The sequence below is a fragment of the Amphichorda felina genome (assembly GCF_050947745.1).
Source record: "Amphichorda felina strain 45539 chromosome Unknown scaffold_7, whole genome shotgun sequence".
Classification (NCBI taxonomy): domain Eukaryota; kingdom Fungi; phylum Ascomycota; class Sordariomycetes; order Hypocreales; family Bionectriaceae; genus Amphichorda; species Amphichorda felina.
The window spans coordinates 956,976-979,974 of NW_028145043.1; the positions used below are offsets into that span (position 1 = coordinate 956,976).

General features: G+C 53.4%; 7 protein-coding genes across 7 annotated transcripts; 4 read left to right on the plus strand and 3 right to left on the minus strand.

The window, feature by feature from the left end:
• Positions 1–4,227: 4,227 nt before the first annotated feature.
• ACO1O0_007097 (uncharacterized protein) lies at positions 4,228–5,820 on the plus strand (the record flags this gene model as incomplete). Its single annotated transcript, XM_083196472.1, has 2 exons — positions 4,228–4,471; positions 4,523–5,820. The coding sequence occupies 2 exons, from the start codon at positions 4,228–4,230 to the stop codon at positions 5,818–5,820; spliced, it is 1,542 nt and encodes a 513-aa protein (XP_083047680.1).
• Positions 5,821–9,128: 3,308 nt separating this feature from the next.
• Positions 9,129–9,660, plus strand: ACO1O0_007098 (uncharacterized protein; the record flags this gene model as incomplete). The annotated part of the gene is made up of 3 exons (XM_083196473.1): positions 9,129–9,189; positions 9,246–9,364; positions 9,430–9,660. The coding sequence occupies 3 exons, from the start codon at positions 9,129–9,131 to the stop codon at positions 9,658–9,660; spliced, it is 411 nt and encodes a 136-aa protein (XP_083047681.1).
• A 231-nt stretch (positions 9,661–9,891) lies between these two features.
• ACO1O0_007099 (mediator complex, subunit Med18) lies at positions 9,892–10,789 on the minus strand (the record flags this gene model as incomplete). Its single annotated transcript, XM_083196474.1, has 2 exons — positions 9,892–10,294; positions 10,347–10,789. 2 exons carry the CDS (start codon positions 10,787–10,789, stop codon positions 9,892–9,894), a joined length of 846 nt encoding a protein of 281 aa, XP_083047682.1.
• A 370-nt stretch (positions 10,790–11,159) lies between these two features.
• pnk1 (polynucleotide kinase 3 phosphatase-domain-containing protein) lies at positions 11,160–12,648 on the plus strand (the record flags this gene model as incomplete). The annotated part of the gene is made up of 2 exons (XM_083196475.1): positions 11,160–11,253; positions 11,309–12,648. The coding sequence occupies 2 exons, from the start codon at positions 11,160–11,162 to the stop codon at positions 12,646–12,648; spliced, it is 1,434 nt and encodes a 477-aa protein (XP_083047683.1).
• A 1,825-nt stretch (positions 12,649–14,473) lies between these two features.
• On the plus strand, positions 14,474–16,314 carry ACO1O0_007101 (general substrate transporter; the record flags this gene model as incomplete). Its single annotated transcript, XM_083196476.1, has 4 exons — positions 14,474–14,751; positions 14,806–14,979; positions 15,034–15,127; positions 15,184–16,314. The coding sequence occupies 4 exons, from the start codon at positions 14,474–14,476 to the stop codon at positions 16,312–16,314; spliced, it is 1,677 nt and encodes a 558-aa protein (XP_083047684.1).
• Positions 16,315–17,038: 724 nt separating this feature from the next.
• Positions 17,039–18,658, minus strand: ACO1O0_007102 (uncharacterized protein; the record flags this gene model as incomplete). Its single annotated transcript, XM_083196477.1, has 2 exons — positions 17,039–17,254; positions 17,705–18,658. 2 exons carry the CDS (start codon positions 18,656–18,658, stop codon positions 17,039–17,041), a joined length of 1,170 nt encoding a protein of 389 aa, XP_083047685.1.
• Positions 18,659–20,694: 2,036 nt separating this feature from the next.
• Positions 20,695–22,878, minus strand: ACO1O0_007103 (P-loop containing nucleoside triphosphate hydrolase protein; the record flags this gene model as incomplete). The annotated part of the gene is made up of 2 exons (XM_083196478.1): positions 20,695–20,997; positions 21,058–22,878. The coding sequence occupies 2 exons, from the start codon at positions 22,876–22,878 to the stop codon at positions 20,695–20,697; spliced, it is 2,124 nt and encodes a 707-aa protein (XP_083047686.1).
• Between the last annotated feature and the right edge of the window lie 121 nt (positions 22,879–22,999).

The following is a 22,999-nucleotide window of genomic DNA, read 5'->3' on the forward strand; positions in this document are numbered from 1 at the left end:
AGGCAGATGGCTGAATGACCTCGAGTACCTATTTACGGACTCATGCGATGTGGTTCCAAATGGGGACTCTGGCCTGGTTGTCCGAGCCTCCGAGGTGTCCAGGATGCCCTTCGACGGGCTGACAAATAACTCGCGCGATTGCAGGCACGGAGTACGTACTATGGCTACCATCGGAGGGCTCGCAAAGAGCCAGAATAATACTTCGTACTGGCAGTCTAAACCGGTGAGTTGGCAGTTCAGGCGGAGAAGCGAAAAAAGACCCGAAGAGCAACCTGGTGAGGCATTTAGCCTCGCGTACCTGGCAGTGACAGCTGTGGTCTTCGCACAGGTGCGGATTGTCGATTTCCCTGCAGACCTGCAGGCTGCAGCTGAGCCCAGCCCAGCACAGGCTGCACAGCACAGCACAATCAGCACCAAGGCACCAACGGGCGGGCCGGTCGGGTCGCCACGTTGGTCGGAAGCTTGGTCCCTTGTCCCTGGCGATCCATGCTTCGCCCACTGCCCTGTGGACCATTTGGACCACCTAGCCCACGGGCGAAAAATGGCGAGGCGCCTGGAACCGGGAGGCAGCGAGGTTGCTGAGGTATTACAGAAAATTTCCCCTTGCCGATCCGGACACTTCGGACTTGCTCGGACGAAAATCGAGATTTTCCTTTCGGCTCCAGGGGTTGTTACATCTCCAGCCTTCCAGGTCCATTGATGACGCCTGACAAATCCAATTGCGTCGGCAGTGGAAGTTTCACGTGCCGCGTTGCAATCGCCCTGCCGTTAATAATGAGGCATCATGAAACGACGTGGCTAGGTTGCCTGTGACTCGAGATCGATCGACAGACATTCTACGTGTACGCTGTGTAGGCGCCAAATACGAGTATAGGGCAAAGGCCCAGTGAGGTGGAGAGAGACGTAGGTTTCTCCGGACCTGGATGACCACAACTCGCACGAATGCAGGAACCGACGAATTCCAACCTCGGGACTGCAGCTGATTCAGTTTGAGCAACGCCAAGTCTGGCCTGGCCGGCCTGGCCAGCTTGTCCACGTCGGCAATATTTAGAGACACCTGCGGAAGCACAGTCTCGGTCTCGAAGAGTCGGAGGATCAATTTCATGTACGAGTAGGTATGGCCACTGGCGGAATTGTGGATGTTGAATATGTTTCTGTCGCCTAGAATGTTCCCACTTCCCAAGCTCACAGGAGGAAGCGCCCATGGCCAACCGACAACAATGTGGTGGAGTCGCTGGCTTGTTGAAAGGCTGAGGTTGGCCGACTGTCGGCCTGCTGAAAACCTCGTGGAAAACCTCGCGAGGTTGACGCCGTGAACAGCCGATGGATGCCTTGACAGGCGGAGACTGAATGCCGCTAGTGAAGTTCTGAACCAACTGTGTGGTCTGGATAGGATCGGTAATGTGGAGGAGAGATGTTGGCAGCTTGAGACGGTGTGAACCTTGTTGCCTTCAAACCACGTGAAGTTCTTTAGTCGGGAAATACAATGGGAATAATAATCTGTTGCTGATTTTAGCCGAGGCCAAACATTCCTTTGTGACCATGATGAAGTCAAATGAGACTTTCTAGAGAAACAGTTAGCAAACAATAGCACAAGTACGAGTATTCTGACATCGTGTTAAAAGGCGGGCGCATAGGGGTAGTGCACTGGTGGCTGTCCGAAATGACGGAAATAATACGGCACATTTCGGATGTTCATCTCGATGGAGGCCCGGTCGTATGTTTCTCCGGTTAATAGTCCCACCATATTCGTGTACGTATCGTTCGTTATGAATCGTCACCATCGGGTCCGATCGAAGTTGGCCCCGGCCCCCGGTTTAGTGTCAAAATACGCCAATGAAGGATCGACAGTATCGAGGCACACGTCCAGGAGACCGCGACACCACTATTCCATTCAAAACCACGATGATGCCGTTGACGAACTTAGCGCAGCAGTTTTCAGGGGCGAACAGGGCGCTCTGACAGGCTTCTGGGGACAACACTAAAAAGGTTCCATTGTTGCCAATGCTGACAGTCCTGAAAGACATGCATTCTGGTCTAGGACCCCTGACAATCGCGTTTGGCTGTGGCCGTTTTTGCGGAAGGGATGGAGTAAGTCTCGTGAAGAGCATCTTGTTCCGATTGGCTGAGAAGCAAGCTTAGGATTTCCGTTTGAGAGAAGAGCTTCCCACCTCTGCTTAGTTCGTGGGTGGGAGCGGGAAGATGCAAACTGTGACTTTGCGGGCCATCCAAACGAGCTGACGCTGCTGCTGAATCCAGTGGTGAGGCCATGTTAGAGGCCCCTGGCGCGTCTCGATTGGACTTTTCAAGTGACGTCGGTGCCGACGTACGTGACGGCATGCCGCCCTCGAAATTGGAAAAGAAGTAAAGTGGAAAAGTTCTGGGGGACAATGGCTTCGGGCTCCTCGACTGTGAGCACGGGTCATCCATGTCACAGTCTGACTGTGGCAGTCAGCATATTATTTGCATTCCCATCAGCTGTCCGGGGACCAGGACTCGTCATTGACTTGGCAAACACGATTGCAGAGCAGACACATTGGATATGTGAGGCAGCGGTAGTAATCTTCAATTGGAGTGAGGCTGATCGGGGCTTCTTGGGCAGGGTGAGTCGTCAACCAAGGGCTACTTACTAATCTGAGGCGCACAAGGAGAATCGGGAGTCTGGAGGTCGACGTTAAGCCTCGCGGGTGGCTGGCGCCAGACGGTAAAGGGCAGGGCAAGTCACCAATTGATACTCCCAGCCACTCAGGAAGAAGACAAAATACACTAAGCCCTTTTCGTAGTAGCGCAGCGCGTGGCGCAAGGTGTGGGTGGGGCCAGGTTGGTCGATTGGCGTTCAAAGTCTGTCCCAACTCCCTGAGAGGCAAGAGCAACGATCTGGCGGGAACACTCCCGACGAGAGAGAGAGAGAGGGAAGATGAGATTCAGGAAGGAGCTTCCAGGTTGTCACTTATATGTAACGCCTGTTCGGGTGGTGATGTGAGGCGGGAGTCACCTCTCTGTACGTGCCAAACACGATGTCCTGATGGATTGTTCCATCTCTGGATCGTGTATTGAGTCGTGGTCCGCCTTGACTCAGGCGACAGGCAAAAAGGAAGAAACCGCTCTCTCGGCGACTCAAGCATACTCTGGTTTGCACCAAAAGGATGCCATCGTGTGGCTGACGAAGGCGAAGGAACCTTCCAGGCGGCCCAGTTCCGTGGACGGACGAGGACAGTGACCGCCGATGTTCGCAGCCTCCACATCCACCTCAGAATAACCTCACATCCCACTCAGTCACTTGGGCTCGTGATCATCGGCAGGTCTCCTGTACTGCGTCCACGTCAATCACCCAGCAGTAACCGCCTTTGCGCATTCGTCGTCACCCGTCTTAGACGCCCGAAAGACAGCTGATTGGCGCTGACGACTTCGACAACAACACACCAGAGACCACGCCCAGTTGCGCCCAACCCAACACGTGGACAGGTCGCCGAGGTCAACCAGCAGAGCAACTAGTATCGCTCGTCGCTGGTTATAAGATCATTGCTCTGGGGAGACTGCGCCCTTCCCCGCGTTCACCCCGAGACACTGATCATCCCACTGTTTCTCACGAGCAAAATCCAGAAACTCACCTACGAGTACGACAGCTGCGACAACGCGAACACGCTTGGTCGTCGCACCGTTGACACCGTTGGTCTTCGTCTCCCTGGTCGCCGTGATCCTTGTTTGCTCTCGGGGATCTGTTCCGCAGTGCCAACTGCCAAAAGTGACTGACGCAGACCAAACAACTGGAAAGTGGACACCAAACAGTAGACCGGTTAGACCAGGAACCCTGGTCGTTTGCCATCCGCCCGGTTTTTTTTGGTGGGCTGGGCTCCGCATGGGCCTTCACTCCAAGTTTTCTCGCCCTCTTTTTTTCCAAGGCGCAGGCCGTGCAGCCATTAAGCCAAGCATCCGCGCCAGCCTTAGCACCTAGCTCCCGGCGCACTGGCGCACATCATTCAACTTCTATCCTCTCCTCCGCCTTTCTCTTCTCTCCTCCGCAACATCATCTCCACCTCTCGATAGACCTTCTGTGCCTTGTTGTGTCATCGTGGCAGCTCAACTCGGCTTCAGTCGGTCATCATGTCGCCTCAACTGAAACCCCTCCTGCTGCCGCAGCTCGTGGAAGAGCGCAAGAGGATCGAGGATCAACACGCGAGCTTAGAAGACGACCTACCATATACTTCCCATACGACCAACTCTTCAATGTCCGATATCATCTCCCCTGTCACACCGACCTTTTCCACCAGGGGCCATTTTCGCGGCTCAAGCTCCTCCTCTTCTCTCGACCTGGCCTATATGCAGTTTCACGATTGCCCATCGTCTCCTACACAGCAGCTTTCCAACAAGACGAGCAAACGACTGCTGCCTGATGTAGAGGAGGAGCCTTTCGACCGGGAGGAGGATATGACTGTCATTCCGGACTATCATGACCTTTACAGCTGTCTATGTAAGTCCTCAACGTGTTGCTGCTATTCGTTCTTTGCTGACCATCTGCCAGGCGACGAGCCCTGTGAACACCGCCAAGACACCGAACAACGATTTTCTGGGGATTTTATCCCCGACTACGACTACGACTATGATTCGGGATGCCTGAGTGACGAGGACTTTTCAGCTGCGCGCCGCTCCAAAAAGCAGGACAGCTCTGAGTCATCATTGATGGGACTGTCGGCACGACTTGGCTCACGCCTGAACACCATGCACCGCTGGAAGCAAAGTCGCGCGACTAACCTCATGTCATCACCAACGACAGAGGTTAGCTTTGAGAATGTGCTATCCAGAGGTCCTTCCAGCCGGTCATCATCCATGTCCTCTCCAAGCCGCCACCCCGATCTTTTACAGGAGCTCCCAATCTTGTCTACTCCCTCGACTTCCTGCTACAACAGCATCGCTAGCCTGGACTCTCTCCGTGAAGTCCATGATGGCATGGATGAGGATAGACGGGCAACGCTCGCCCGGGACCGTGCGAAAGCGATAACCCCGTTGCTACCACCTTTGATGACCGAGCTCTTCCCTCGGCCGCCGATATCGTCGCCTCTTCAATCTCCGACAATCGCACCGTCATCTGCCGTGACCGAGTTCCAGCAGACACCCGCTGCACCGGTCAATTACTCTCGGCCTTCTCTGAGCAGAAGACCGTCGGCCACCTCGCTTCGCCATGTAGCCAACGCAATGGAACTGCCACTACCGCTGCCTGCTATTTTGCAAGAGCATGATGAATGGTCCGACAGACTTGGGCATGCCAACTTCACCATCACACCCCAGCCTTACGAACTAGATCAGGTGGACGCGGAGACGGTCACTAAGTTTCGCCACGACTGGGAAGCTGCAAGAGTGAATTATACGAAACACCTCGTGCGCACAGGCGAGAATTATGGACAGACCAGCAAGATCTACGACCTGACGGAGAAGAAGTGGGCCGAGACTGAGTTACGATGGAAGACCATTTACGAAGGCGCCATCCCCAGCAACACCAACGGCCAAGGCTACATTGCGGCGCCTCGGAACCGCAGCAGAGGACGTGGACGAGACCGAGCCGCTAGCGCCAGCACTTTCATCATGGGCCGACCTGTCCAGGACGAATTCTTTGCTGAGACGCAGTGGCAGCGCATCGAGGACGGCTTACCTAGCGCTGTGCCACGCATGCTCGATGCGGAGGGCAAGTTTCCTGCGCGAGGGGACGAGGACATTGTTGGCCCCATGCATCGTGCCGAAACCATGGTTCGTTCGCAAAGCGAGGAGAAGCACGGCACAAAGTTTTGGAAAAACCTGGCAGAGAAGGTTCGCCTGCTCAAGTAGACTTGCAACGCAAGTTCGACTTGGCTTGTTCACCATACACTTTACCAGACGACGAAATACCCACGACAACTTCAGCATCAGCGACATTTGATTTTTTTCTTCTTGATTTCGCTTCACCAAATTTGGTGTACTTTTGATGATACCCGACTATCAGTCACTCCTTTTTCATTCGTTTTACAAGACAGCCTCAACGGCATGGCGTTTTTGCCTCCGACACAGCTGACGATGGAACTTTCTCATTTCTTATCCCCACAAAAGCTGGTATGGGATGTACATAGAATTAGCGGCGTTAGAACTAGAGGCAATCCGGAGAGAGCACGGAAAACATTATTAGAAACTATTGGGTGGTCTTCATGGTTCAACGGAGTTGCATTACTGTTGCGACAGGCGGCTAGGAGCACGTTCCCAGTCGGGATACAACGCCTGGGATGTTACACTGCGGGGGGGGGGGGGGAGGGAAAGGGGGCCAAAAGGGCTCCCGGCCCTGGGGAGCGGATGCAACTGTTGTATCATGAACTGTACTGTGGTACCATACCACGTCTTGACTGCATCATGTTGCCCCTTGGGAAGATTTACGGGTTGGTGGAGGATGATAATGGTCCCTTGGAGGCAATGGTCTTCCAATATCGTCAGATCCTATAAGCTAGAAGGAAGCAAATGGAAGAAAAGAAACTTGATACCCTCTGAAGCAGTCTAGTCCCCTTCCCATCACTGTGACTTCATCTATATTTGATCGACTGTGCAGCCTTGGCAGATTAGCTGATGGTCTACGTTCCACGAACCCCGGGCCCAGTTTCGTCATGACGTTGCATGACACGAACTGACACGAAGTAAAGAGAGGCGGTGGGTGCCTCGAGACGGCGGCAGTGCAACATTCGAGGGCTAGGCTTTCACTCCACCGCCTCGTCATCTCGAAGGTTTGCTAGTGTCCCCCTTTGAAGGTCAAGGTTGCGGCTACCCGTGAGTAGCGGCCGTTTCGAAACATGCCATCTAGACGGCGCCACGTGGACTTGGCGGACACCGCGGGGAGAGATCCTGGGCTCTCTGCAAACTGCTTTGCAACTGTCGTACTGTGGGGGATGGTGGCATTTCTTTTTGGGTTGTTTGTTTGGGCGCTGTGGGAGGGGATGTTTGATGGGAAGATACATACGGTAGGTATGCGTGCTTGTCGTGTACGGGGAGGCTGGTTGCAGGATTTCGGAGCCAGCCTTTGGTGTTTGTACGTGGGTTTGTTCAATCTGGGCCGGCCGGGGGAATGGCTGAGAAGGCTGGCTATGATGCTCTAGAGGAGGGACCTGTGTATTGGCGGCGGCTCAACGAAGTAGATGGCATCCTCACCTCGCGGTGGAACCAGCGATTGTACGCTCTGTATAGAGTACGGAGTGAAACATTGTATAATGGCAAGCTGGGCTTTACGCTCTGTTGGGGAAAAGACTTTTCCAACCGGAGGAGAGTGCTTGACAAGGTCGGGCACCAAGTGCGACCTCGGCCTGTCAGCGGGTTGTTTCCCTCATTGCCCCGGTTTACCGAACAAACGGCTTGGGAAGGGTCTCCCAACCGAGCTGAGGCTTCTGCTGACGATTGTGAGAAGTTCGAGAAATTACGACGTCATCTTGGCATGCCCATGAGGCCCGCCGTGACTCCACAGAGGCCCAAGGTGGTTGATCACGGAGCCTGAGGCAAAAGAAGTAGATTTTTGGCCCCGTAGACTTGCCACGTACATAGTATTAGCTCACAAGTCGACCCCCCCGGACTGACAAGGCCTCCCGGACTGACAAGGCCTAATCGGGGGACAACTTACATAAATGGTAGCAATCATGCCCCATATCAGGGACGCATCAATTGCCGGGTGCTCCCCACGCGCCGCACTTGGAAGACTGGGGTTCGAGTAAGCTTGATTTCCTCGTGGGGGTTTCTTATCATTCCAAGTACGGATACGGAGTACGATTAATACACATCCGTACTCCGTGCCTTCTCTGTAAAATGACATTTGTCATCGAAAGTATTTTCAGGCGTATGATCGTATTTACGTGGGTGCAGGTACAAGCCTATGTAGGATGATGCTACTATTAGAGGCACGAAGCACAGCTCAATGTTCTCCTGAGTCTTGGCACGGTCCCCCACCATCAGCATCTCCTAAGGCAGAAGTTTCACTTCAATGCTTCTATTATATGACGCAGGAACATCGTTGCGAATCAGTGTGCGGAATTGGGAACCCCTCAGGTAATGCCGTTTTTGATGGCTCTGGCTGCCACTACTATCAATGCCCATCCGGTGGCGAGTTGCCAATTGCCGACGCCTCCTCGATGGTTCTCGCTTCGGGCTACCTGGATATGGGATCCATGACGTGACGACATCTAGACCTCTGAATAACACTTCTTGTGGTGGTTGGATCATTTCCTAGATTCCCCCATTAGCACAGCCCTGGCCAGATAAGGCCACACTGACTGTCAAATTCCCCTTTTGCTGCTGTCCGCTATAGACGTGGCGGAAGAGGTTTCTTATCTCTGAGCCTAAATACCGTCTAGGAATAGTGTCTACTGCATCTGTATATGGGATCGGCGCGGTGGGCTGGCGCATTGCTGATCATGACCGGGGTTGAAGAGGGCCCCCCATGGTGACGATGGTCGGACGGACGCTCTGCCTGTAAGTTGTCCTGTTGTTGTACCTAACCATGCTGCTGGAAGAGATCGGGGATTAGTATCAGGAACGATACATACACACATCTGTACGGGTCATTTCTCATGCTGGGGGGTTGCTTTGGTGTCTTTTATCTTTTCCTCCCCCAGATCCTAGTGCCGTAATGATCTGCGTATGCTCCCCACACCCTCTCTCTCATGACCTCTCCCAGGGGGATTCTACACTGGTTGCGATATATCGCGACCAACCGGCGCATGCTCACTCATATCGGGTCATCTAGACGGGAATTCGTACTACCTTGTTGGTAATTTCCGTACGTACTTCGTAATGTCGGTCGATCATTCGAGATAAGGCCTCTCTCACACCAGAGTTCATGTGATCTAATCCCAGGGCTTTGGATAACGTCGTGGATGGCGCCGCTCGGACCGCTCTCCGGAGAATGAGGTAGGGTCGCATATCGATACGTACTGGTTAGGTTGTAGGGATCCTCGGAGAAAAGGCTGATGGTCTTGCGATCCTGAGGGGTATAAGTACGGACCATCCCATCTCTAACTCTGACCAACCTTCTCAGCTTGCCTCTCATCCAGTATCAGATTTCTCCTCCTAATATCCCATCCCAACCCATTAAACCTTCAAGCACTTTGCTTAATACCCAATAACTCGCCAAAATGCGTTTCTCCATGGTTGCTACTCTTGCCCTTGCCGGCTCTGCTCTGGCTGCCCCTGCTCGTACGTTCTGCCTCCGAAGGAGCCACGATGGGACCTATTGCTGACATTTCCTAAAGCTGCGAAGCGTTCTATAATCACCGATGTTGGCAATGCCATTGCTAAGCTTGAGGAGGGTCTCGGTGTCACTGAGGTGACCGAGCTTCTCGACGAAGCTCTCGGTGGTGGCCTCACCAAGGTATGTTCGACAGGTGGCCCATTTCCCCCTTTCCATACGCAATGTGCTGATGTCGATCTTAACAGCTCGAGGATGCCCTCGGTCTCACCTTCGCCGAGTACTGCCTTGGCCTCCTCGATGAGGGTGCTGAGCCCGGCGTTGTCCAGGCTATCGGCGAGGCTGTCGCTATGTTGGAGGATGGCCTCGGTGTCACCGCCGTCAACGAGTTCCTCGACAAGGCCACGGGTGGTGCTATCAGCTCCATCGAGGACGCCCTCGGTGTTACCGACGTCCTGGAGGCCATTGGTGCCGCCTAAATATCGAAACAAGGAGACTTGCAAGGGCAAATGAGGGGGTGAGATAAACACTGCTGTAAAATAATTTTGATAATGTCTACCGCACGAACGGCGGATCCAATCGTTAATATTTCTTGTTTGTGTATACCCCATCTGTGCGCCTTTCGAGCTGCGCGATTGTGGTGTAACTGATGTTTGAGTCTCCTTTTGCAGAGCTTCCCACAATTACGAGTGAGTAGTTGTGTTGGTCGTTTACGCTTTGCCGACGGTGATCTTCTGCGGCAGCACTTGGACCCCCTGCTGCTGCTGGGCGACTCGCGTATCGTGCACCTTGCGGTCGATGGCCCTGAAATCAAAGGCACCTTCAAGCTCGCCGCGAATGGCGAGAAGTTGGTCTTGGGCTTTCCGAAGCTCGTCTGGCTTAGTGTCCTGCAATACGTGGGCCTTGACCATGAGTATCCACCGGTCTTGGGAATCGACGGGAGTGAGTGACTTCCAGGCTGGCAAATGGCTACGGGGTAGCTCTGGCTGAGTTTGTCGGGACTCTAATGGCACGTAATCGTTTATGGGACGAGCGAAATACTGCCGAATGAGGCAGTACTCGATGTCTTCGCGGTAGAAGCGGTACATTTCCTCTAGTATCTCTGTCTTGAATCTAGGCATTTGTCAATAGTGTAAATATGGGGGACTGGCATCACCAATCTTACTGAAACCTGTTGTCATTCATGAATGAGGGCAGTTTCTTCTGTTCCCAAAGTTCGATCTTCTTGCGCTGAGTGATGTGTGGTCGCCCGTGGGGGGGATCAGGGAAGTCGGTCCATCGCAACATGCCAGGTGTCGAGTCCAGGTCCGCTGGCGGCGCAGAAGGACCCATATCACGGTCTTTGGAGACGTCATATCGCACCTGGAGAATAAAAGACTGGCGGCTCAGGCTCTGGTGCAGCTCCTTCAGCAGGTACGCAGAGTCTTTGCGGATTGGCTTGTCCAGGTTGCTGTGGTTGGGCAAGCCTGATGGTTTGGGAGGACCTTGGAAGTAGAGGACGCGTGCGACACTCTCCCATGGTGGCATGCCACAGAGGCCGCTCAGTATCGAGCATGCTGCTTTGAAGTCGCTGTCTTCGACAAGCGCTGTGAGAAAGAGCTCGTACATGGTGCCGTGAGGTGTGAGAGAGGAGCTGGGGTCGTTGGAATGCTGCCAACTGTCCTCGGCTCTATCGGGCAGCGATGTGAAAAACACCTAGTAATCCAGGCCGCTGTCCATCGGTGGCTCTAGTATTTCCGTATTTTGTTTCTGTACTTTGTTTGGTGGCTGGGGATTGATGAGCTAGAGTTGTGGGTTTCATGTCAACCGTGTCTGTCTCCGAGCTGGGCGGTTGTGGGTGATGGTGAGGCCAAATGCTTCACGTGACCTCGCGTCAATGTCGCCCTTTCCCAAGGACCATCAACCGCGATGCATCTCTGTTCTTCAGAGTGCAACACCCCAGACCCTCAATGCCCGCACTTCTTCCCTCACTCCGACCATGGGCTCTTCAACTACGACCGGTAAACGCAAGCCCGCCGATGCGCCAATCTCTCCTCCGCCCCTCAAGCGCAAAGTCCAGAGCGGCACAACCAGTGAGCCCTCCCGTGCGTTTTCGAAGCCACGCTCGTCGCGCTGACCCGCCCCCAGAGAACGCGGTCGCAAACTTCTTCACGCCCACATCACAGAAGCCCAAAGACCGTACGACGTGGTCGGAGCGGGGGACCGATGACGATACACCAGCGACTCTGCTAGTTGGGCGATACATACCGGAGGGGGGGGAGGACACAAAGCCACGGCATAAGATCGCCGCCTTCGACCTCGATTCGACTTTAATAACCACATCTTCGGGAAAGCGCCATGCCGGTAGTGCTACCGACTGGAAGTGGTGGCACCCGCAGGTCCCAGGGAAGCTACGGGAGCTGTATGAGGGGGGCTATCGGGTGGTGATACTCTCCAATCAGGGCGGATTGACTCTGCACGTCGACGCGAATTACAAAGGCCCCAAGGCTGGTGCTCTGAAGCGTGTAGGCGATTTCAAGCAAAAATGCAGTGCCATCTTGAACAACCTCGACTTGCCTACGACAGTATACGCTGCAACAGCCAAGGACATATACAGAAAACCGAGGAAGGGCATGTGGAAGGAGTTATGTGAGGACTATGATATACCAGAAGATGAGGTGGAATTGGAAGGGAGCTTCTTTGTCGGCGACGCAGGTGGCCGGGTGGCTGGATTAGCCAAAGGTACGGACGGAGTCAAGGCGACCAAGAAAGACTTTAGCTGTTCGGACCGGAACTTTGCACACAACGTGGGCATCGACTACAAGACCCCCGAGGAGTTCTTTCTGGGGGAGCCACCGCGGGATTTTGCCAGAGATTTTGACTTGGCCAACTTCCCGTACGACAAGGCTGAGGCGTCGCCACATCAGGAAGGGCTGTTTGAGAAGATCAACGATAAGGACATCGTTTTGTTCTGTGGGGGCCCAGGCGCTGGCAAGAGCACATTCTACTGGAATCGTTTAAAGCCATTGGGGTATGAGAGAATAAATCAGGACATTCTCAAGAGTCGCGACAAATGCGTCAAGGTCGCCCAGGACTACCTTGAAGAAGGGGACTCCATTGTGATAGGTCAGTCATGCTGTCTCGGGAATGATTTTCAAAAGCTCACACTCTCACCAGACAACACCAACGCTGATCCAGACACGCGGGCAGTGTGGATCGAGCTTGCACGAAAGAACAAAACTCCTATCCGTTGTGTGTGGTTCAAGACACCCCTGCAAGTCTGCGAGCACAATGACGCGGTCCGGTCGCAGAACGCAGAATTGAACCCAGAATCTCGACAGGGGCTGCCGGGCCAGGCGTTCAACGGATTCGCCTCTCGGTACAAAGAGCCCCGAATAGACGAGGGTTTTCAAGACATCGTAGAAGTGCCCTTCGCCTTTCGTGGGACGGAAGACGACTATGCGATTTGGGCTAAATATTGGGCATGACACAAGATTCAGAATAAACAGAATTCTCTGTCAATAAATCAACCATTCGTTGCTGCATCTTCTGGATGCAGCGAGACGCAGAGTTCGGTGTCTCGGCGGAGTGTTTACTCGAATCGCCAGGGCTATTGTTTTAGCTTGGGATGTTTGGAGAGGCGACACCTCGACGGACGCCGACTATTATCTAAATGCGTCTACTCCGCAGTAAGAAGCCTATATGTGCAAGCAGAGGGAAGGGGAAGAAACTGAGTGGCCGAGACATCCCAGTGCAGCTTTAACCTACTTTGTATAAGAAGCCGAGAATCCTTGGTTTGTCCAGCTGAAGGATCATTAGGCCTAAGACCAGCCCCAACCTCATTTTCCCTTCAACGCTGTTGACGGGGTAAAGTACGAAGTAGCTTTCTCCCCTCAATCCTGTGCACCCCGGTCATCTTTAGGTCTAGACTTTGAACTTTCAACTACTAACGGCTACCGTAGCAGTTTTGTTTGGCCCTTTGGCGGCCTTGGGGAGACAGACTTGGGTCAGGCACCCCCACCCCCACCCTAACTCAATAATGACGCGGGAACTATCCGTACTGCAAATAGTGATACTACATAGTGAGGGAGTACTCCGTACTATCACAAACTACTAGTACTATGTACTATGTAGTAGCTGAGAGGACTGCCGGTAGTGTATTCCCTGCCATTCGGTGTTGGCCAAGTGCGGGCAAGTGCGGGCAGGTGCGGGGAATCCGGGGCTTCGACGGGCCAAGCAAGGATCCGTTGGTCGGCGCCGGTCTTGGCAGAGACGTCGTGTGCCGCTTTTCCGAACATCACTCAGGATTTGGAAGTCGTCGGCGATGGATGATTTAATCTGGCGATTTCATGGTGCGGAGTTTCCGCTCACCTCATGGTCGATACCATGCTGAAGACTGCTACGCGTATGGGGGTCCTTTCCCCCATTGTTCTACCTGAGTCCGATGCTGGTTCTTATGGCCACGGGATTGCCAGCCAAAGATGCAGATACCAGGGTGAGACAATACGCATCTCGGCCGCTTCCCCGAGGAAAAGAGAGAGAAAAAAATCCACCGAAGAATGGCTGCGGCCGTCAGGGTTGCTGACATATGACAGCAGCGGACCGCCACCCACGCCCATATGGCTGCCTGCTTCGAAATATGATCCTTCCAACACGAGTTGCCGCACCAACATACCGGACATGGGCCGAGGCCGGAGACCCTCTTTTAAGGGCCCAGGATACTATCACAGATCAAGCAGGTTGATGTTGGAGAGCTTTACGAATGGTCGGATACGGAGTCGGGTGTTCGAACTCCCTGGGCCGGCAGGCGATGGGTGGCTACATAGTATTAGCCGCCAGTCATTCTCGTGTGATGCAATCCACCAAGCTCAAAACCTTCTGGCCCATTGAGTTCCATGCCGATCCCTGGGGTGCATATCGTCCCCGATGTGGGTGGCCCCAATTTCTCCAAATCAGTACAGAGGACGTGGCGATCATACCGGTGCTGCGATTGGGTCCGTGCGACTACAACCTTGGACGCGTGATGAGGGGAGCGAACTTAGACTCGTCCATGACGGAGGGAGCTCGCCATTGGGTTTTAGACACCCGTGTCAAGAGGGGTTCATGCTCTGGGGTACCGAAGGATCTGCAGCTCCCACCTTTGTGAACATGGTATAAAGTATCTCCTCTAAGTCGACGATTCTCTTCCCTCCGTGCTTCCTCCCTCAGTGTGCTGCTGCTTCTCGCCCTCCTCGTTTGCATTTGCGTCTCTTGCCGCTCCTTCCAGCCTTCCAAGCCCATTGTTGGGGATAAAAATCGCGTACTCGATCGAATATGGCTGGCGGTGTCAAGAAGCCCGTCAATATCTTTCGCCTGAAGGACCTCGACGAGCCCGAGGGTGCCTTTAACTGGCGCCTCTGGTTCGCCGTCGTCTCCTTCGGTCTCCTCGGTGCCGCCCGTGGTATCGACGAGGGTCTCATCTCCGGCGCCTTCAACTCGCCCGATTTCCAGAAGACGATCGACTATGAGTCCTACTCATCGATCGAGCAGGCCAACATCAAGGCCAATGTGTCGGCTATGGTTCAGATTGGCTCCGTTGGTGGCGCTCTGATGTAGGCCATGTGTGCCTTTATACTTGGGAGGAATCTAAAGCTGACTACTTCTAGTGCCTTCACCGTCTGCGATCGCATTGGACGCATCTGGGCCACCCGTGTCCTAGCCATACTCTGGGCCATCGGCATCATGATCTTCATGATCTGTGGAACTCAAGGCAACCTCGGTGGCATCTACGCCGGCCGTTTTGTGGCTGGTCTCGGTGTGGGCATGACTCCTGTCGTCGGGTGAGTCTCGCAGCCCACCAAGTCCGCCTAGGCGCCCATGTTAACGTCGCTTAGGCCAATTTACATTGCCGAAGTCGCACCCGCGAGTATTCGAGGTCTTTGCACTTGCTTCTTCACAGGAGCTGTGTACATTGGAATCACACTCGCTGTATGTTGGCAAAACGACCACGAGTGAACCGAGCCCAGCTAACAGCACATGTTCAGTACTTTGCCAACTACGGATGCCACCTCAATCTCAGCGACGATAGCCATAACCAGTGGCTTGTGCCGTCTAGTCTACACATCATGTTTGCTGGTATCGCTTTTATCCTCACCTTCTTCCAGTACGAATCGCCCCGATTCCTCGTCAAGGAGGGCAAGATTGAGGAGGCCACCATGGTGCTGGCCAAGCTGCGCAAGCAGGACCCCAACAGCGAGTACATTGTCGGCAACATTTCCGAAATCCAGAGCGCGCTGGAGCACGAGCTCGAGGCCACCCGTGGTGTTGGCTGGGCAGGCAAGCTCAAGGAGATGTTCCTCAACAAGAGCAACCTCTACCGCCTGTACCTGTCCACCATGGTGCAGTTCCTGTCGCAGTGGTCCGGTGCTGGCTCCATCACTCTGTACGCCCCTGACCTGTTCGCCATCATTGGCATCACCGGTAATGACGAGGGCCTTCTCGTCACCGCCGTCTTCGGCATCGTCAAGCTCATCGCCGCCATCTGCTGCGCTCTGTTCCTGGTTGACGTCATCGGTCGCAAGCGTGCTCTTCTCACGGGAATCACCCTCCAGACCCTCTCCATGATATATGTTGCAGGCTTCCTCACGGCGGTCCCCCAGCTGGGCATCGACGAGGACTTTGTGCTGCCCGAGTCGCAGAAGGGCGCCAGCCGCGGCGCCATTGCCATGATCTACGTGTCCGGGTTCGGCTGGGCGCTGGGCTGGAACTCGATGCAGTACCTGCTCACGGCGGAGCTGTTCCCCCTGCGCATCCGCGCCCTCGCCACGTCGTGGGCCATGACGCTGCACTTTGCCAACCAGTACGGCAACTCCCGCGCCGTGCCCAACATGCTCCTGTCCGTCTCCGACGGCGGCATCACCCCCAAGGGCGCCTTCTGGTGCTTCGCGGCCGTCACCTTTGTCGGCGGCATCTGGGTCTGGTTCTTCGTCCCCGAGACGTCGGGCCGCACCCTCGAGAGCATGGACCGCCTGTTCGAGCTGCCCTGGCACAGGATCGGCCTCCACGGGAACAAGGACGCCGAGGAGAGGGACAATGCCTACGAGGAGAAGAGGCGGGTTGGCGAGGAGGAGCGCGGGCAGGCCGATCAGGTCGAGAAGCGCGCCGTTGACGTCTGAGGATAGGTAGCCACCAAGGCGCCGGTAGCGCTGGCTCCAACCCTGATGATTGATGATATACCCAAAATTGAATTTAGTCATCTCTGCATTTCCGAAAATCTCTCATCTTGCGTAATAGCAGATCCCTCATTGACACCGTGATTAATACGTTGGGTGACTCGCCCGTTTCTTGGGCCAGTACACCAGGTCAATGGGTGAGTGGATCGTGGAGAGGGGGTTAATTACGCGTACAGTCCACAGTTCCCAACAAGATGAATAAGCCAAGAATGTGTCAAAAAAAAAATAAGCTTCTGAATAAGCTTGATCAATAAGCATAACAGAAGTGATAGTAAATTGGCAACCCACGTGGCTTGAGTGATGGCCAACTTTAAACCTGTTCTAAACCACATACGTAGTACATCTCTGGCCTCCGGTAGGGGCACTCGCCCACGAGGTGCCATTGGGACCTGATTGTAGTAGAAAGGAGGGGTATCCGAGCTTAACATAAAATCTCTTCGAAAACCTCCAGAGAACTAAGGCAAATGATAGAAAGCTACCTCAGCTAATTATATCCCGAAGGCGCAGGCAAGCGCCGTCACCGAAATGGACGCACTGGTGGCACTGATCCTATCGCCGTATGTGGAGTTCTTTGACAGTTACCAGGTACCATTCGCCGGTCTCCGTGACATTCCGGAACAGCGGCCACTCACCAGACTCGAAATCCGGGTTGATGGTGAAGTTCCTGTTATACCTCTCGAGGATGCGCATACTCGCGGTCGAGGCCCGACTCGTCCCTGAACTCATCGTCCAGAACACTCCCATACTTGTTGACGCTTAGTTCGGGGCTGCAGCTGAGCACAATGCCGCCGGCTTCGCCCTCCACAAGGGCCGCTTGGGTCCCCTTGATGTAAAGACCATTGGGCCAATGCGAGGAGTCGCGGGGGTGGCCGTCGCTGTAAGTCTGCGCCGCAACCAGGAGGCAGAGGCGGTGAGCCCTTCCTAATGACATTTACACATGTGTACTATGTGGCATTCTGGCGACTTGAAAATCCGGCGTATACATACCAACTTGGGATCCAAGCTGCGTCCTAGCACCCCCAAGGCAGTGCTGGGTCGCTTAAAATTCATACAGCATACGGGTACGTACAGCCAGATCCTCGCAAATACTATCAATACAGAATAAAATACGTAATACTACTATATATATACTATTGAGTCGCTAGAAAAACAGGTCACCTCGGAACCGAAGCTAGCAATGCTGTGGTAGGATCCTAGGATCCAAGCATCCAAGCATCCAAGCTTACATGCCAACAGAAAAGGCAAGGGCCGCTGCCGATACAGACCACCACATCCAACCGCCTCCGATTGCTCTAGAGGGAACACTGTCTGAACTATCCCATGTGGAATTTACGGTGGAGAACCATTGAGCATCTCCATTCTCCATCGTTTTCTTGAACGTTGGAAATCCATCAAGCAAAGTCTCCATGACCACGTCCTCGTTATACAGCGATTCGATTTCATTGCGGTCGAAGCCCGTATACTGCCAAAACTTGGCAGAACTGCGGCCGGGCTTATAACGCTTCCCATCGAACCCCCCATGAACGACCAGGGTGTCGCTGGTATTCTGGTACTGGACCTGGCTTCGAAGATCCATCGTGGCACTGTCCGGGTCGAAGTAGATGGAGAAGTGGAGCGGCGTGGACCTGTTCCATCTCACAGTCTGCCCCGTCCAGCATTCCTCGTCGGCGTCTTTGCCATCGTTGCAGCAGCCACCCTCATCGCCCTTGATATCGCAGCTGAACACCACCCCGCCGGAGCCGTTTTTCAGGAAGGCTGCCTCGGTGCCGTTGAGCTTGTGCATGGAGGGATAGGGCCTGTAGAGCACAGCGGGTTGGATGGTGTCGTCAGGGAGGTCCTCTGTGTGGTCAGACCCGTTATTGCTCACAATGTACAAGTCGCTGAGATGGCCGGCCCAGGACGCCCAGGCATCCATCTCCTCTGGTGGTGGATCTTGCCGGCCTATGTCATTGATCTCACTCGTGGTGGGGTGAATATCCTTTTCGCCGTGGCCGTCCGAGAGGGAGAGAGTCATGGCAGCACCATGATAGTTAGGGTCATCGTCGTCGGGTGGGCAGAGCCATAGTACTGACCCCTTCTTAACAGTCCCCCAGGGATCGCCCTCACACGCCACCGTGCTGTTCGAGCCTTCGGCGTGGTTCTTTGGCCCGCAGACATGGACGGAAAACTCTCCATAGTAGCTGATGCAGAAGTCCTTGGCATCTGGTTTGGGTTCATCTTGGGATTGCGCCAATCTCGCTGCCGAGAGGACCGCGACGACAGCTGCGCGAAAGGTGCCCTGGACCATGGCGGTGCGAATTTGTGGATAGTAATATTAATGAATTGATAATTTAGACTGGGCCGCTAAAAGTACATGCGTGTACTCCGTAGACTTGGGTCAACGAGGACGAGCAAGTGCTGGCTATATATTAGTAGGCTTCCATCACGCCGTGCTACCTGTTGCCAGCGGCCACACGTCACGTATTAAATTGGCATTGGCTAGCTGCGCCGCGGGCTTGCAGCCAAAAGCTGGAAACTTGAAACTCTTCCCACCATCATGGGGTAAATATCCACCTGGCAATCCTTGCAGAATCCAGAAGGGCACACAAAAGTACAGCCATTCAATGCGGACGCAAGTTCACAGCTACAACTGGATATGTAAGCCCGGCGACTACTCGTACCTGTGTATTATGCCAGCATCCGTACCCCGTGTTGCCGATCGAGAAAAGCAGTTAAGATATGAATAGGTGAGGCGATTCGGAACCAATGTCATAGACGACGGGTCGACACGGGGCTCTTCGAATGGGATGCAAAGGCCGAGACTTAATTACCTAGCAGCTAAAATTAAATCTAGCCCCCAATAATTCTAGTACCCGGTATCAACGCTTTACTCAAAGCTGCCAAACTGCGACACTACCTGCAAATGGCCCCCAATGTCAACATGTCAGCATGTTAACCGAAATAGGGGGTTGAGGTCCTCAGACAGTCACAGGGCCTCTACTGCAGCAATAGCTTGCATCGATCGTGACCGGTACACATCGTTGATTTGAAGACTAACAAACAATGTCCTGATAATGTTTCATTCATTCCTGTTATAGCCCTCAGCCCCAACTAGAACTGCTGCTAAGACGCAGCTAGAAAGAATTACTATGCTTTTGGTTGGGCCCTGCCACGGTTACCTAGCCGCCATCTGATTATAAGCGTCAACATATTAGCAGTAAAATCGTAGGACTGGAACGTACGCATTTCAGGCTGCTTCGACTCGAATGACTTGGTCGCCGGGGTGAATTTGGGAATGTTATAGCTGCGCAGCTCGCCCGTGACCTTGGATTTCTGAGCCGTTGAGCGGGGGATTTTGTCAAACTTGAAACTAGTTTTGTCGTTCCCCTGGGACATGGGAGGCTGTGACAGAGGCGAGGGAGGGTGGAGGGTGGTCGTCCCCCGGCGGTCAACGCACAGGGAACTGGGGTGCTTGGAGGCGGTCAAACAATTCTCGTCAGACATGGTTGCGGCGATGCTTTGGATTTAGTCCCGAAAATGCAAAAGAGTATTCTTTGATAGCGGGCTTGTGAGTTGAAGATTGCGATGAGACTAGGAAAGTATTTGCAACCGATGGAAGCGACCTTAATTTATAGTTGTAGGCTGATGTTGAAAAAGCCAACATGATACATGGGTATCATTTTGTCTTCTTTGAAAATTAAAAAAGGTATCGCATCTTATATCACCGTGGTAAAGGAATGGCTGCCAGAGTTCCTACATCCATGGTGTTAGGGCGCTGAGGAACGGCGAGGAGAACAGGGGACTCATAGACAAAGGGTCGACGCTGCCAACCAGCAGAATTTTGGAGCTGGAGAAGAGGCGCAATGGTTTTTAACATCCCATGTAGATGAAAAACATGTGGCTGCAACTTTTTCAATGCCTTGGGTGGTAGTTGATTACTCTAGGTAGAACAGCTACTAAAATAGGAAATCCAATTTACCTAGAAAGACATCGCCCTCTCTCACGTCTTTGATTCCTCTTTTGGTGTATCCTGATTGAATTGATTTACAGTCTGCCACAATCTTCTCGTGCGAGGCTCCCTTTAAACTTCTCCCTTGCCTTTTGTTGGTTGACCGACATACTAGTCATCATCTGCGAACCCTCGGGCATACGGCCTGGAATATCTGTCATCTGCGAACCCTGAGGCAGAGTGAATACTATTTTTACTGTGGACGGAGGATGCATTAGATTGTGGCGTGTCTGGAGTCAACTCTTCGCAGTACTCTGGTCGCCACGCTTGATAGTTATCTTCGCGCTTCTCCGCCGCCAAGTTGTCTAGCTCATGTTAGCCCCAAATACTCTATTTCATTTCTGCCACCAAACGTTGCCTATGCATATTTGCTTGAGGCTCAAAATCGTACCTTCCGCAGTGCTCCGATGTCGATCGAGTCTTTTCAGATCATCCATGCCAGTCCGAAGAACACGAAGCTTCGTGGTGTATCGCTCGCGCTCGGTGGCTGATTCCGGACTCTCCTTGGACAGTTCATGGATCTCTTCGTCTTTCAGCTCATCCACCAAGTCACGGCTGAAAAGAGCTGAAATTTTTGACATTAGGTAGCGTTCAATGGACAGATCCGCAATGTCATCGACAAATCGCTCCGAAGCCACCTATCATCTCATGTTAAATAAAGAAACCAACATGAATATCGCTCAGATGTCCAAACATACCTCGAAATATGCCTCAAGATAGTCGATGGCAGAGGAGCTCGCAAAATCTTCCATACTTTCCTCCATATGATTCGACAAGGAATCTAGCAGTGTGGATGAGTTGATCTTCACTGTAGAGCCCCAGTGATGGTCGCCCACGAGGGATCGGAGAAACTTCTCAAGGTTTCTCTTCCTTCGCTGCTCTTGCAGGCGCTGTACCGTGGTTATGAGATATTTGTTGTAGGTAAGGGGGTGTCCCGCGTAGTGAGGAGCCAGTATCTCGCTCGTCTTTTGATCCAGGTCTGATTTCACCTTCTCCATGCCGTCGTTGATTCTATGGAGGATTGAATACCGCGTCTCTGGAGCGGTCACTTCATCTAGGATGTGGTTAATCAGGACATGAGTAGCCCCGGCCACCTTGTCCAGGCAGCCTTCGGCCAATCTCTTCCACGGTTGACATTGCTGAACAAACAAATCGCCGATGATGAGCGGGTTGAAAGTCCCAGAGAGCTCCCGTCCCCTACTCTTTCTCATGAGTTGCTCTACTTCCCTGATATAGTCATTACGCGAGATGGCCTCTACTTCACCTTCATATTCCTCCTCGTTGTCGACAATCCAACGGCTCTTTCCGCGCAGGGCCATATCCGAAGAGAAATCTGTAAGCGTATTCTGCACCACCGCGCGGAGGCGTTTCTCGGCACCCGCGTCTGTCAACGCATCCCCGAAAAACGGATCCGTATACGTGCCTTGGACAGCAGCTTCGACGAGGCGCGAAAACTCCCGACTGACATGGATCAGATAGAGACGCTTCTGAGAGAGCGTTGACCGGGGAGTTCCGAGGAGCCTCAGACGATTCTCGCACTCTGCGATGCCTGACTCAATATCCTCTAAGAGGCCTGGAAGCTGCAAGAGAATTTGCTCCCTTAGGATGTTGCTGAGTCGAGGTTTCAAAGCCACCACACCAAGCTGCTTCGGGTCCATGCTGGCCCACGGGTGTTTGGAGAAAAGCTCGCGCTCCCGTATGTTTCTCTCTTCAGAACTGGAGTTGCGCTCCGGGTAGTCGCGATTTCGCAGAACGTGCCATCCATGCCGAAATTGAATGTCCTTGTTTTGGGTAAGCTTGACATAAAAGCTCTCGCTCTCCGAGCCTGGATGCAGCATATCTGGTTTAGTGATCAGACCCATCGTCCTTGAGCCGTCTGGGTCAATCTCCCTTATCATTTTCGGGACCAGTTGATTGACCAGATCATTCTTCGCCGAGACGACGGCAAGGATGATGCTGCGCGGTCGCCTCATGTGGTTTTGGACCATGCATCTGACCGTTTCAGCATCATCTATTGACTGCTCCTTGCTTCCAGAGGAGAAGAGCCCTGGTAGATCAACCATGGTAAGATGTGGCTGGGATGGACCACAAAGTTCCACGCGAAGAATGTCGTTGCTGAATCGTTTTGTCTCAGAGAGGCCCATAATTCCCTTGGCATGCTCGATGACATTTCCCAGATCAAGCGTGTCCATGTCAACATCGGGCGAGAAGGCCTTCAAAGCGGACTTTTCAGTCTCAGGCCTCTCCGAGTCTGGTATGATGGACACCGTGCAAGAGACATTGGTGTCGGGAGTGCGGCGAAGGATAAGTTCTGTTGCAAACCTCGTGCAAAGATTGTCCTTGGTCGGGAAAGTCATTCCTGAGATGGCCTCGAGGACTGAGCTTTTGCCTGATGACTGATCGCCGCAGACAATGATCTCGGGGAGGTCGACATATTTGCTGATACCCTGAGATCGGAGCTTGTCGATAATATCGAGCAAGTCACGATGCTCGCGAGACTGGAAGTTCTTTGAGGTCATATTGAAGAGGTGTTGAATAAAATCAACGACAAGCTATCAACCGTATGGTGGTGACGAAGGTGTCGGACGCAGTGTACTACAGGGTGGAATAGAGCTCATATTTGAACATGGAAATTTGATT